The 14,313-nt window shown below is 46.1% G+C and overlaps 1 protein-coding gene across 1 annotated transcript in view; it reads right to left on the bottom strand.

The window, feature by feature from the left end:
• The window catches only part of LOC148537906 (putative pleckstrin homology domain-containing family N member 1), a 72,476-nt gene extending 58,652 nt beyond the window's left edge, over positions 1–13,824 (bottom strand). The window contains exon 1 of the mRNA XM_088460101.1: positions 13,261–13,824. Coding sequence (XP_088316227.1) covers positions 13,261–13,349 — 89 coding nt within the window. The 5' untranslated portion in view covers positions 13,350–13,824. The remainder of the gene's footprint in view (positions 1–13,260) is intronic.
• Positions 13,825–14,313: the final 489 nt, after the last annotated feature.

Raw genomic sequence — 14,313 nt, 5'->3', positions numbered from 1 at the left:
ACTTCTCTTCACTGATAGTATGTGGGGTGGTCTGGTGGGCATGTGTTGGGCATATGGGAGGCTAGGCATGTCTGATGGGCATGTAAGGAACATGTGGAGGTGTCTAAAGGCATGTGGGGTGGTCCAACGATTGCCAAAAGTCCCAATAATTAAAAAATCCAACATATACGGCAAATAAGTGATTATTAAGATATTGTAAATTATGTTATTATGTATTATTATGTATTTGCGTACAGTTACGCATGTGTATGTTCATACTGTGTATATGTGTGCATACACATAAAATTAAACTTTACTCTATGTAGTATAAAAATGGTTCTTAGGGCTAAATTTACCATATGCTGCAAAAACATTGACTAACCACACTGTACAACAAAAATCACTCACCTCTTCTCACTCTCTGACCAATCAGTGTCTAAATCCATTCCAATGGCAGTGACTGGCAGTGAACTGTAATTTGTGCCTCATTAGAGGTATACTAGTATTGTGTTGACTACAGTGCTGTATGTTTGCTATTGTTTTTTGTTGGAGGGGACAAGATTCCAAGGATGTGTATATGGACCATAGAGGGGTATGTGTATGTACTGTTGTTTTTTGTGTTTCTTTTAAAAGTGCACTACAAGTCTCAGTGGGCTCTGTCTGCCAGGGTATGCTAACACTTGTGGTTCTCCATGTGCCAGAATAGACTAAGGGGTAAATTTACTAAAGTGAGAGTTTTTAAAAGAGAGTTTTAGACGTGATGTTGCCCATAGCAACCAATCAGATTCTACTTAAAATTTAACTAACACCTTCTAGAAGATAATAGCTAGAATCTGATTGGCTGTTATGGGCAACATTACTTTTAAAACTCACTTCTAAAAACTCTCACTTTAGTAAATTTACCCCTAGTAGTTATTTAAATTTGGCATGACAGGGCTAGCTGGGATTGTAGTGTGCTAGTAAAGAACAATATTATTTATTTTCTTTAACAATTATTATTAACCCCACACCCACAGCCCAAGTGGCCCCTCTTCCCCAGTGATTCTACTATGGGGCTGGTAGGCACTATGGCAAGGGGCCCTATGCTGAGTGTACCCCATGCTATTGTGCCACCAGCTCTGGCTGGTAAAGCCTAGTGTGAAGTAGTGGAAATTTTGGGGGACCTCTTGAATACTTGCCGCTCACGCTGCAAACGTGCGCATGCTTCGCACCATGTGATTTGCTGCACCTGCATGCGCCATGGTACGCCATGCCAAGTTCTCCGTTTGCACCCTGCAATCCTATGGGGTCGCAAGTATGAACACAGCGCGTGTACCCGGTCACAGGCACATGAATTGCGCCATACATGGCACGATTTGTTGCACAAGCAGCAAAGATGCAACTGGACATATCTGTAGAAGCCTGCACTGATCCTAGGGGATCGACGCAGCACTTGTAAAGATTATAATTTTCATGAGTTTGACCATTATCATATCATCATGCCTTAGGTCAACCTGAGAATGTCGACATGGTAGAAATGTAGGCATGCAACATGTTGACATGCTTAGCATTAGAGATAAGCGGGTCCGGACCACCCGAACTTCATGTTCCGAGGGGAAATCCAAGTACGGCTCGAGTTTTCCCGCCTGACTTGGATCCGAAAGCGAGGCAAATGCGTCATCCTCCCGCTGTCGGATTCTCGCAGGTTTTGGATTATATAAAGGTCCCCGTGATCGACGCCATTTTCACTCCGGCTGTGGAGAGAGAAGCTAGCAGACGTGTAGTCAGTCACTGTCAGTTACTCAGTGTGTGTGTCCAGTCGGGGTCTTGGGCTGAAGGCTGCTTCTGTGTTGTCCATAAAGGGGCTTAGGTTGCAGTGGGTGCTGCAGCTGCTGTGTCACTTGTCCTGTCAATTAACTGTGGCTGCTGCTGTGTTGTTGTCCTGTCCATCAGGCTAGGGCTGCAATCCATAAAGGGGTTCTGTGTTGTCCAGGGGGGGTGCTCTGTCAATTAGGGGGTGCTCTTCCCCAGTGTAAAAAAAATAAAAGTACTTTTTTTCTTTTTCGTGTGTGTTCATTAGAAACTTAGCTGCGCTATTATTGTTTATCGTCCACGTATTTGTAACTATGCAGGTGGTCTGTCTGCACTCGGCAGGGGTGGTTTGTTGTCCATAAAAAAGGGGTGCTGTCTGTGTTGTTCATCAACAGGCTGCTGCCTCATTCAGGGGTGCTCTTCCCCAGTGTCAAAAAATATTGTTCGTGATACTGCCGGTCAGAATGCAGTGTACGTTTGTTGATATGGAGGATGTACAAATAAGAAGAGAGCAGGGACCACATACCAGTCTTGCAGCTGCTGCCAGCAGTCATGATGACGATGCAAGGCCGTCAACATCACCTACACAGGCCAATGCCCAAGGGCTTAAGTCAAAATCAACAAGCAATGTTTTACAGTGTTAAAGAAAAAAAAAATTAAAAGCTACGTTAGCTGCAGAGAAACAAACAATTGGCAATATGCCATTACCACACACCTTCTACTGCTGATGCTGATGCTGGGGGTAGATCTTCATCCCAGAAAGGAACCAAGAAGACTACTACTAGTAGTAATTTAAAAAAAACAATTGACCATCAAACAATCCTTTGATAGAGAAAGTAAGTATAACAGCTGTCACCCAGTTTCACAGCGGATCACTGACGCCATGACGGCTGTGCTAGTATTAGATTGTGAAATAATAGAAAATGAGGATGATAGTGTAGAGAAAGTGCAAAAGGAGGATGAGGGGAGATTTGTGTCCTATCTGACGCTAATAAGGATGTTGATAATGAGGATGTTGTTTGCATAAATCAGCCGCCAGTGGCAGCAGTTCTTGCTTGTGATAAAAGAAAGCCAGAAAAGCCACGTCTTGGGTGTGGAATAATTTTAATCTGAATTCTGACAACAGTTGTGAAGGCATCTGTTCCATTTGTAAAGCCAAAGTTAGCAGAGGAAGATAACATTAACTATCTAGGCACCTCCTCCCTGTTACGTCATTTGCAGTGAGTTCATGCAATTAGTTTAACAAAATTATTATAATTTGTAAATTAATAACAAGCAGTCCAGTATCAGCTACCAGCAGTTTGGACCAGCACATGCAATCTCCAACACCAACACCCTCATCATCAACCTCCTCCTTAATAATTGAAGGTAGGGGCAGAACTATGGGAAACAATGGAGGCATCTGCCGCCGGGCTCCAGCACTGAAGGGGCACCTCCTCCATTGCCCACAATATATTCACCTCACTTAGGGCTGTAACTATGTACCCAGAGTGTACCGTTACAGTTGCCCAATACATGGCACCCCTTCCCGGCACCTGAGAAGCCACCATACACTAGTGGAGAGCTCCATGTCAGACCATCAGCTGCCACCTCTGTCTATTTATAGCCTGTCCCTACTCATTGGTGTTGCTGCTCCTCAGCAGCTTCTTATATCAGTGTGACATGTCCGGCGCCCACCTCACCCACATCTCTCTGTCTCACTCCTCCCTGGCATGCCTATATTCTGTGTGCAATTGCGGGTGTTTCTGCTTGCGAAATGCTACATTACAGTGTCAGCGGCTGTGACTGGAGACACCAAATTATAACTTGCCTCCGGGCGCCTGGGATGAATTTATGCCACTGATTGAGGTAGTTCTTCCAAAATATGTTTTGTGAGGCCCAAACCAATGACTTCAGTCACAAAAGTGTCAGTTCTTGTCGCTAAAGTGCTTGGTTTGTTAAACTGTGCATGTCCTTTAATATCCCACATTAGAGTGTGTAAGAGGGCCCAAGGACAATTCCATCTTTTCTTTACATTTGGCACAATTTGGGGCATTGCTGAATGACATTATTATAGTTTATTAAACTGCCATCCAGTCTGTTACTGCTGTGTGGTAATGTTTCATAGATGTCCGATATTTTTTTAAACTGCCATGCGTTTGTGCCGCTGCTCTGTCGCTTACTTTAGCCAGCCAGCTCGCTGCAGCCTTTGGCCTATAAATAGTGAAATCAATAACGTGAGCTGGGAGGTGATTAAAAATGCATGGAAATGCCTGAAAATTATTGTTATTAAGGTTAATATTACTGTAGGAACAAAAACAGGCCCAATTATGTGGTTTTAGCTGTTTATATAATTTTTTGGAAAAAAATACAGATCCAAACCCAAAACCAAAACACGCAAGGGTGGCTTTGTAAACCAACTCCAGATCCAAAACCTTGAAGCAAATACAGATCCAAAACCAAAACACGGAGGTCGGCGCACATCCCTACTTAGCATGTCATCAGTGATCATGTCAGCATTCATATCTACATGAATGACATGTCGACATGATAGCATGTTGACATACAGTAACATCCTTGGTGACCCAGCATTCACTTACCTGGTCCCTATGGGGACGGCGCTTCCAATGCATCTTCCATGTCCCAGCGGTCATGTGACCGCCACTTGTGGCGCAGACATTTGAAGTGTTGACATTGTCAATATGTGGACATTCTGAGGATGTCTACATGGTGCACGTTGACATTCTAGTGTTGACATTGTGGTGTCGACATTATAAATGTCTACATTGTAACTGTCAACCATGTGATTGGATCCCAGGTTCACAGCAAAATGTCCTAAACAGTTGTTTATCTCTTCCTACGAAATAGTGCAAGAGGGAGATGTCTGTTTTTTTTTATTCCTGGAAATAATTTCCTTTCCTCATTTTAAAGTTTAAAAGCTTGCAGCCCTGTCTGTAAGATGTGGCTACAATACATTTGTTTCAATATGTGTCATGTTAGTTAATTAGTAAAACCTGTAAGTATTTGGACTTGCAGAAGTGAAGTGTTACTTTTAGTAACTTCCGAAATGACGATTATTTCTGATGCTTCACCGGTTGCAGGGACAATTTACTGTACACTGCTGAGTAATATAGAAAAGATCTTTATATTGATTACTTACAGTATATTTACTATCAAAAATTTAGATAATAAGCTTATAATTTACAGGGGGCATATGATGCTGAGTTGAATATATGCCTGTTTGCAGAGCGCATTTTGCATGTGTTCACACCGCGCCTGTTGCGGAACCAAGCTTATACTACTTTCTGCGATGCAGAGCCATGTGCATGTCAGCGACACCTCCACTTGTGACTGAAGGGGAGCAACTGGGCTGTAATGGAACATTCTCTTATAGGCAAAGATCAGTGATATGCGTTAATGGAAGTGCGGATGCCTGTTTCCATACGGATCTTCTTTGGGCCAGTAACATAGCTGGTGCAAGTGCACACTAATAATGATGATGGCTATGAAACTAAAGATGGGTACACACTATATGATGTGGGTAACCAGTGATGTCATAACGCCAGGGAACGATATATCGATCTGGTGTATGACCGTGCTATATATATCGTTCCATGCTGCATTTGGTAGCATGTCGTCATTCATTGCACTGTCCCATCTGTTGTGCAACAGAGCAGATGGGACGCTGCCAGGAACAACCTGTATGCACATGCAACAGAGTCCATATAAATAAAATAAGAAAGTACAGTCTGCACGATATATTGTAACGATCCACGTCAGAGTGATATATTGTGCAATATATCTTATAATGTGTACCCGGTTTCAGGGTGGCCATGAGAAATTTTGGGGCCCGGTACTAACAAAATAGGCAGAGCCCCCCGGGGTATAGGGCAGACTTGGGTGGAGTTGTGGATAATGTGAGTGGAGCTACTTCGGGGGTGGTGCATCAATTGGTTTAGAAATCAAGGATGGCTAAACATGGTGGATGGGGGGGCACAGGGTAGAGAATAATGGATATTAATGGGGGGGCACAGGGCAGGGAAGGCTAAAAAAGCGGGGACACTTGGCTGGGAAGTGGATTGGGGTGGCAAAGGGCAGGGAAGGCTGGTTTGGTCTGGGGGGGCAAAGGGCAGGGAAGGCCAGCTGGACTAGTGGAGAGGCAGGGCAGAGAAGGCAGGCAGGCTGGCTAGACATAGGGGTGCCACAGGGAAGACTGGCTGGAATAGGATAGGGAAAACAGGCTGGTTGGCTGGACTAGAAGGGGGAGGGAGTGCAGGGGAAGGCTGGCTGAACTGGGGGGTTAGGCAGGGAAGTGTAATACCCACTTTCCGTGTCCAATGGTTGGGGTACCGTAGGTCACTCAATCATGGCAGAGAGATGAAGATAATCCGACCCCAGGTCTAATAACCACATAGGTTTTAAATACACTTTATTTAATTAGCCACAGTTGGAGACCAAGGTAGCAATTTAGACCATCAGGTACAATTGTTCTGATGTAAATATATCCGTTCGGTTCTTTTTACCGAATCTTATTGGCTATCCAAAACTCGTGACAGCTGAAACCCAATAAGATCCGGTAAAAAGAACCGAACGGAACCGAGTAGAACCGAGCCTGCACATCCCTAATATATATATACATATTGTATATGCACAAAACAACATCTAAGATTTTAATAAGCATAAATTCTGTCTATGATTCCAGAAATAAACTTACAACTATAGGTTAGAGTACTATATACTTTTCAACAATATGAATCCTGGCTATTACTATACCTTAAATCTTATACTGCAGTATAAAGGCCCAAATCTCAATATCCTCAGAGTTTTAACTATGTTGCAACATTGACGGTGCACATCAAGTTTATTTATTAGTACTGTATCTGCCAGCTCCAGCTGGTTAATTGGCTGATATATAGGTTGTAATGGTTATGAATTGAGCAGATTAGTCTATGGGAGCCTAGCTATATTCATTTATTCTGCAAAGTCCGTGGTTAGGTAAATAAGGTTCCTGAAACTTGCTTTATAGCATACTGGTTATAGTCAGGGGCGCCGAGAGGGGGGGGGGGGGGGGAGGGTACAGATTACCCGGGCCCGGGCCTAGCAGGGGGCCCGGGCCGCCCACAGCACATCACCGTTTTTTTTTTCTTTTCCCCAACCTGTTTTTTTCTTTTTATTTGCCTACGCGGGCGGCAGTTGGGTGGTGTTATAACCGCACTACCTGCATTGCAAGTGAGTGACACGCACTGTCTGTGACAGTCTGTCTGTCACAAACAGTGTGTGTCACTCACTTGCAATGCAGCCTGTAGCCGCGCCGCTGCGGACCTGAATTGCCTGCGCGAGATGATGACATAATCATCATCACGCGAGGCCGGGGGGGGGGTGGTTGTTTCTGGCTGTCATCCAGATAAATAGTAGCAACAGCAGCGTGCTCAGGTCCTGAGCCTGAGAAGCTCCGCCTCCTTAAGCTCTGCTTTGGGAGCTTCCTGTTCCCGGGCATGGCTGATTGTTGTGACACGTGTGTGGGAGGCTGAGAGCAGCACAGCCTAGCCCTGCAGAGCCAACCCGGACTGGAAGACTAGCATCAGGTAAGGAAGTTTGTTTTTTTAACTAGTGTACTGCTGGTGTTGGTAAGGGGGGAGGTTTGTAAGTGGTGCTGGTGTTGGGGTTTTGGTAAGGGGGGGAGTATGTAACTGGTGCTGGGGTGTTGGTAAGAGGGCGGTAATTGGTGTTGGTAAAGGGGTGGGAGGGTGTAACTGCTGCTGGTGTTAGGTGGGGGGGTGTAACTGCTGCTGGTGTTAGGTGGGGGAGTGTAACTGCTGCTGGTGTTAGGTGGGGGGATGTAACTGCTGCTGGTGTTAGGTGGGGGCGTGTAACTGCTGCTGGTGTTAGGTGGGGGGATGTAACTGCTGCTGGTGTTAGGTGGGGGCGTGTAACTGCTGCTGGTGTTAGGTGGGGGGGTGTAACTGCTGCTGGTGTTAGGTGGGGGGATGTAACTGCTGCTGGTGTTAGGTGGGGGGGTGTAACTGCTGCTGGTGTTAGGTGGGGGGATGTAACTGCTGCTGGTGTTAGGTGGGGGGGTGTAACTGCTGCTGGTGTTAGGTGGGGGGGTGTAACTGCTGCTGGTGTTAGGTGGGGGGGTGTAACTGCTGCTGGTGTTAGGTGGGGGGATGTAACTGCTGCTGGTGTTAGGTGGGGGCGTGTAACTGCTGCTGGTGTTAGGTGGGGGGTGTAACTGCTGCTGGGGTTAGGTGGGGGGGTGTAACTGCTGCTGGTGTTGGTCAAGGGGAGAGGGCAACTGGGTGCTGTTGGGGTGTTGCTAGAGGATATAAGTGTGTCTCTGGCTGCTGCTGGGGTTGGTCATAGGGGTGGAAGTGTAACTTTGGGTGCTGCTGGAGTGTTGGTAGGGCTGATAATGGTGTCTCTAGGTCCAGTTGAGGTATTAAGCAGGGGTATTTTATCTGGTTGCTGCTGGGGTGATGGTTGCGGCCATCTACTTTAAATTTACATCCCAGCACTTCAACTTACTAACATCAATCGCTAGAGGTATTCAAAATATAAGTGGGATGTTCATTTGCTATAACAATTGGCACAGCAAAGGTGAACACTATGGGGCATATCCAATCCCGCGGCTAATTCTCGTGCTGGTCGGAATTCAATTAGTGGGGATTCCTCGCGCAGGAGTCCCCGAGACCTTGCATGCGAGTCCCCGCTGTCGGACTTTACTTCGCACCTCATGGAGGAGCGAGGTAATATCCGTGGAAAAACTGCCTATTCTGACTCGCAAGAGAAGTAAAAACACACTGATTCCGCAGGTCTGGCGGCATCAGTGTGTTCACGCACGCATGACCTGAATTAATGGCATGGGGAAAAAGCTATTTAATTGAAGAGCTTAACCCCGCGTCGTGGGACTTTTGGCCGACAATTACTCAAAGAGGGTGAACTCCCGCGGCTACTTGGATATGCCCCTATGTTTTCACTACGGATGTGTGGAGCCACATCCCCACTCCCATGCCTGGCCACACCCCTGCAACCACGCTCCCCATAATCACGGTGCCCCCCATCATTATTTTCTGGATCTGCCCCTGGTAATAGGTAAACTATGAATTTATCCTTATTAAACATGCTGATAAGCCATTATCAGCCAGCAGTTTACTGTGGGTTCCTAGTGCACCACTCTAGATATACTGTATGTATATGCGTGTTCTCCCCATTCTTAATTTCTCAAGCGGTTCACCCAGCTAAATTCCCCCGAAAAGTCACTTGAAAGTTGCCGTTGCCGAAAGTCGCTCTACACTGACTCGCGGGTGAATAGTAAAGAGAGTGTACTGCCTGCATCCACTCTGCGTTTCTGTAGCTGTGTGTTGTGTGTTTCTTGGCCTTCTGTGTAGCGAGCAAGTGGGGCAGTATTTGAGCTGGCTATCATTCCAGCCAGAAAATGGGGTAGTATCTGGGCAGTGCTGCCATCTCTGTCCGGTTAGCCAATTGTGGATGGCTATCTGTGTGCAAAAAGCAAGTGGGCAGTATCTGATCAGCTCCTGTGAGTGGTTGCTTCACGTGCGAGACACCCCCCCCCCCCGAATGTGGTGCAGCATTGCCCCCAACATGCTGTGGATACACCCCCTCCAGTGGGGGCCCCGGGAAATTACTGTACCGGGGCCCAAGATTTCTCTTGGCAACCCTGGTTATAGTGTGAGACTGTCCTCCACAAAAGGCTTGCTATAAAATATTCCCCTTCTCTTCTGTATAATTGCTGGGACAGCTAAACTGACTCCACTGCAGCAATAGCACTGAGGCATCGAACTTATATACACACTGAGTAGCTGCTACCTGCATTATGTCCAGGTTGGTTACTTAGATCTGCATACTGTATCTTCTGTCTCTTTCTATTTATTATCACCCTTTCATGACTAAGAGGTGCCTGTGGAGGTGACTGGTTCTGCACTGTCCCTGTAATTGCTTTCTCTATACACTGTGTCCGGTTTGTGAGGAGCTGTGAATGTGACAGGTGCTTGGTAACGTGGTGACTACACGCTGATGCCCCATATACCTGCTCTCCTCGCAGGCTCACAGGGACTCCCCCAGCTCTGCTCTCTGTCAGGTTGCTCCTCTCAGCGCAGTCTCTCAAGTCCACCTCTGGCTCTACCCAGCTTAGGGGAACCACACCTCCAGGTCCTGCTTCCTCCACTGTCAGCCACGGAGGGGGACTGGCCAAAAATTTGCCTCCTCACAGCACAGCTCAGCTCTCCATGGCCATTACCTCAGCTCAGCCCTGACCAACTGACATTTCCTCCAACTGTCACATGTCTGATCACCTGACACTGCTCATGTGACCTGCTCCTGACCTCCTGAGCAGCTGCAGAGGTGTGCCTGTTTATTGACATAGCGCTATGCATGGTGTAGAACGTAATACCTCGCATAGCGGGGTATTACAGAAGGATGGCTTACTGGACTGAGGAGGTGGGCAGGGAAGGAATGCTGGCTGCACTGGGGGGGTGGGCAAGGAAGGCTGACTGGACTGGGGGTAGGCAGGGAAGGAAGGCTGGCTGCACTGGGGGGGCAAGGAAGGCTGGCTGGACTGGGGGGGTAGGCAAGGAAGGATGACTTGCTGGACTGGGGGGTAGGCAGGGAAGGAAGGCTTGCTGGACTGGGGGGTGGTCAGGGAAGGAAGGCTGGCTGCACTGGGGGGCTGGGCAGGGAAGGAAGGCTGGCTGCACTGGGGGGGTGGGCAGTGAAGGAAGGCTGGCTACACTGGGGGGGTGGGCAGGGAAGGAAGGCTGGCTGGACTGGGGGGTGGGCATGGAAGGAAGGCTGGCTGGACTGGGGGGGCAGTGAAGGAAGGAAGGATGGCTGGGAAGGAGAGGGCTTAGGGAAGGCTGGCTGTAATCGAGTGGGGGCACAAGACAGGGTCAACAGAAACAAACATGAGAAAGGGGCCAGAGTGGCAGCAGCGAGTAATGCAACAGGCGGCAGGCGGAGAAAAAGAGCATCTGGCTGCTTTGCAGCATTAGAACTATGGAGCCGGCTGCGAGCCAATCACAACTCGGGTAACGGCAGCCAATCAGGAGCAGCCGCTTCTGATTGGCTGCTGTTTCGCGAGCTGTGCTTGGCTCGTAGCTAGCTGAATACTACTGAGCTGGCCGTGAGCCAATCACAGCTCGCTGAACAGCAGCCAATCAAGAGCAGCTTCTGATTGACTGCCTTTACGCGAGCTTTGAATGGTTTGCAGTCGGTTCCATAGTAGTTCAAATGCCGCAGCACTGATGCTCTTTCTCGCCGCTGCCACCCGGGCTCCCTCTCTCTCCGGGCCTGGGACAGGAGGCCTGGCAGTCCCCCCCTGATGGTGGCCCTGCCCGGTTTAAGCGTACAGATAGGGTTGGGCCAGCTGGAGAGATGCGCACTAATCCTGTGTGCCAGAGAAACTACTACACTTAGGGCCTGACTCAGAGATTTCCGTTCATCCGAGGAGGAACGTATAGTACAATTACGATGGGTAGGGGTCTTACGCCTGCGCAGGACCTATTCTGTCCATGTGCAGAATGGGTCCTGGAAATACACTTGCAGACCTTCCCTAGTTGCAGCAACATTGACATGCTGCAGCGTTTAAGGGGGTGGAGCGGGGGTGTGGCTGGTCACGAGGGGGCGCCGCCCCGTTTTCTGGGAGAGATGAGGCTAGGGTCTGAGTCGGCGGATGCAGATTCCTGGCCTCTGAAGTGACCAGCACCCTGTCAGACTGCGGGAGGCTTCGGCTCTCGCAGCCTGATGAAAGGAGCAATCATTGCATCCATCGGTCGCGACGGTTGCGATGGTGCTCCTTCTGCATTAGCATTAAGCTGCTTGTGTGCGTAATTCCGACCATCTCTGAATCAGGCCCTTAGTTCCAGGCATGCAATGCAGGAACAATTACATCCAGCTTACAATATACTCTGCATCGACCCCATAGTTTCCAAAGAGAGCTTAGTGTAGCATTATAGACAGTATATATATATATATAACCATTAAAAATAATATCCATATCTAAAAAAAATCCAATGATTTCATACACTCTCTTTAATCAGCTTCATTCTGGTCCTATCGGATGTAAATTTTCCACCAGATATTGATTGATTTGCCATCCACATTTATACGTAGTTATTACATTGTCACAAACGTTTATCAATTTTCTAACAATTCAATGAAAATAGATTAGATGCAATTGTCATATTGTATGATATGGGACCAGTAGTAGAAGACTAGAGTCATGGTTAGATAAGTTATTCAAAAGGAGGGGAATCATTTAAAAGGAAAGTACATAGAAACATAGAAAAATAGAATTTGACGGCAGATAAGAACCACTTGGCCCATCTGGTCTGCCCCATTTTTAAACATATTATTACCTCAACCCTTATTGATCCTTACTTCTTTTGAAGGATATCCTTATGTCTATCCCATGCATGTTTAAATTGCTCTATTGTCTTAGCCTCTACCACCTCTGATGGGGGGCTATTCCACTCAGAGGTGGTAGAGGCTAAGACAGTAGAGCAATTTAAACATGCATGGGATAGATATAAGGATATAATAATTATAAGTGGCATTCCCACTGACTTTACTTTCCTGATATATTTATATTATGGCCATAATTTATTAGTGCACTGCTGACATAAAACAGTATACAGGTTGAGTCTCCCATATCCAAAATGCTTGGGACCAGGGGTATTTTGGATAACGGAATATTCCGTATTTTGGAATAATTGCATATCATAATGAAATATCTTGGGAATGGGACCCCAATATACACACAGAATGCATGTATGTGTTATATGCACCTTATACATATAACCTGCAGCTCATTTTATACAATATTTTCAATAATTTTGTGGCTCAAGCAAAGTTTGTGTACATACATGAAATACATTTATGTTTCATTTACACCCTATACACACAGCCTGAAGGTAATTTTATACCATATTTTTAATAATTTGTGCCTTAGACAAAGTTTGTGTACATTGAACCATCAAAAATCAAAGGTTTTATTATCTCAGTCATGCCAAAATTATTCCGTAATTCGGAATATTCCGTATTTCGGAATATTTGGATATGGGAGACTCAACCTGTACTATCTCTACCTGAATTGTGCCTGCCAGAGGTCAAATAACAATGAAAAATTTGTACAACACTTGCTCAGTTTTACAATGCAATAACTTTTGTATCCCTCAGATGGAGTTAGTATGATCTCCCAGTGATTGCGTGGGTTTCTTCCGGGTGCTACGGTTTCCTCCCGCAATCCAAAAACAGTAACCCTAGTGTACATGTGATAAGGAACATAGATGGTAAGCTCAGCTGGGGCAGGGACTGATGACTGGAATATAGTCTGTAAAGCGCTACAGAATATGCCTGCGCTAAATAACTTAATACACATGTAATATTTTAAAAATATGTTCCACTATAATATTGCCTAAATAACTGTATCTTACACAGGACCCAGTAGAGAAGAACTGACGTAGCACATTGCGGCTTATGCTAAGTGACACTTACCTGCTCCCTTCTTTTTGAAGTAACTCAACCTCCTCATGTCCATCACTGCCAGTGTTGGTACCCCGAGCTGTCACACTGCAGCAACCCATCCTAGGGCAGCTGTGGCTGTACAGTCTGCTGGACAGCAATCCTCAGAAGCACACAGGCAAGTGGAAGATGTTGGGAGATGGGATGGTGTCACACATCCTTCCTCCTACAAATCACAACTGTGAGGAGAGGGGGAGCTGGACATAGACAATAAGCTAGAAAATTCAGAAACCGGTAGTGTGAAATGGAGAGAGCTTCCTGTTAGGTTAAAGCTTGCTTCTCTTTCCTGCAGAATGAGATGACCTGAGGGGGGAGGGAAGCTCCAGCAAGTTTCTCAGTTTTAGAGAAAGAAAAGAACTTGTAGACAGGGTGAAAGGGGAGACAGAGGCAGAAAAGATCCTGACAAAAGAATAAACTCTCTTTGTGCCAGCCTAGGAACCTGTGTGGCTAATTGTAAGTGACACTGTGGAGTCACTATTCTACATAGTACAAAACTTCTTCTGCACACCAGAGCGGGTAGTAAATCCCAGCACTCTGATGTGTCTCAGTGGATTGTACAATATCATTGCATGGAAACAGCAGGTCTAATACTGTCAGAGATATCAGTGCAAGAGTGACACGTAGAAATAATTCTGCAAGTCGTATTCTGTCCTTAGCCAGGTATTTCCTAACGCCAAGCCCTATTTTTAGTGTGGGCGGAGAGTTGCTTTATTGCACACCTGCAATGACTTTAATAAATCAAGGGGAAAATTCTAACGTACAAAAACATTATGGCTAGGAATAAAGTTGACTCTACAATTATTATTAATATTCACAAATATATATTATATATGGAACTTTTCGATACTTAATTTAGCAACTTAATGACTGCAAGTATTTACACCAAAATGACCATATTTTAAAACTTTTTAGATTTTGGGCACATTGATAATATATTTTTTGTGTAAGTAGATCTCATACTGGGGTTTATTTTAGGATCAGTAAGGATTTCCATATGTAGCGTACTAGAATAAAAAAATTGTTTTG

Source organism: Taudactylus pleione, unplaced genomic scaffold, assembly GCF_031769625.1.
Source record: "Taudactylus pleione unplaced genomic scaffold, aTauple2 ptg000042l, whole genome shotgun sequence".
NCBI lineage: Eukaryota > Metazoa > Chordata > Amphibia > Anura > Myobatrachidae > Taudactylus > Taudactylus pleione.
This window is presented reverse-complemented; position numbering and strand designations above follow the sequence as displayed.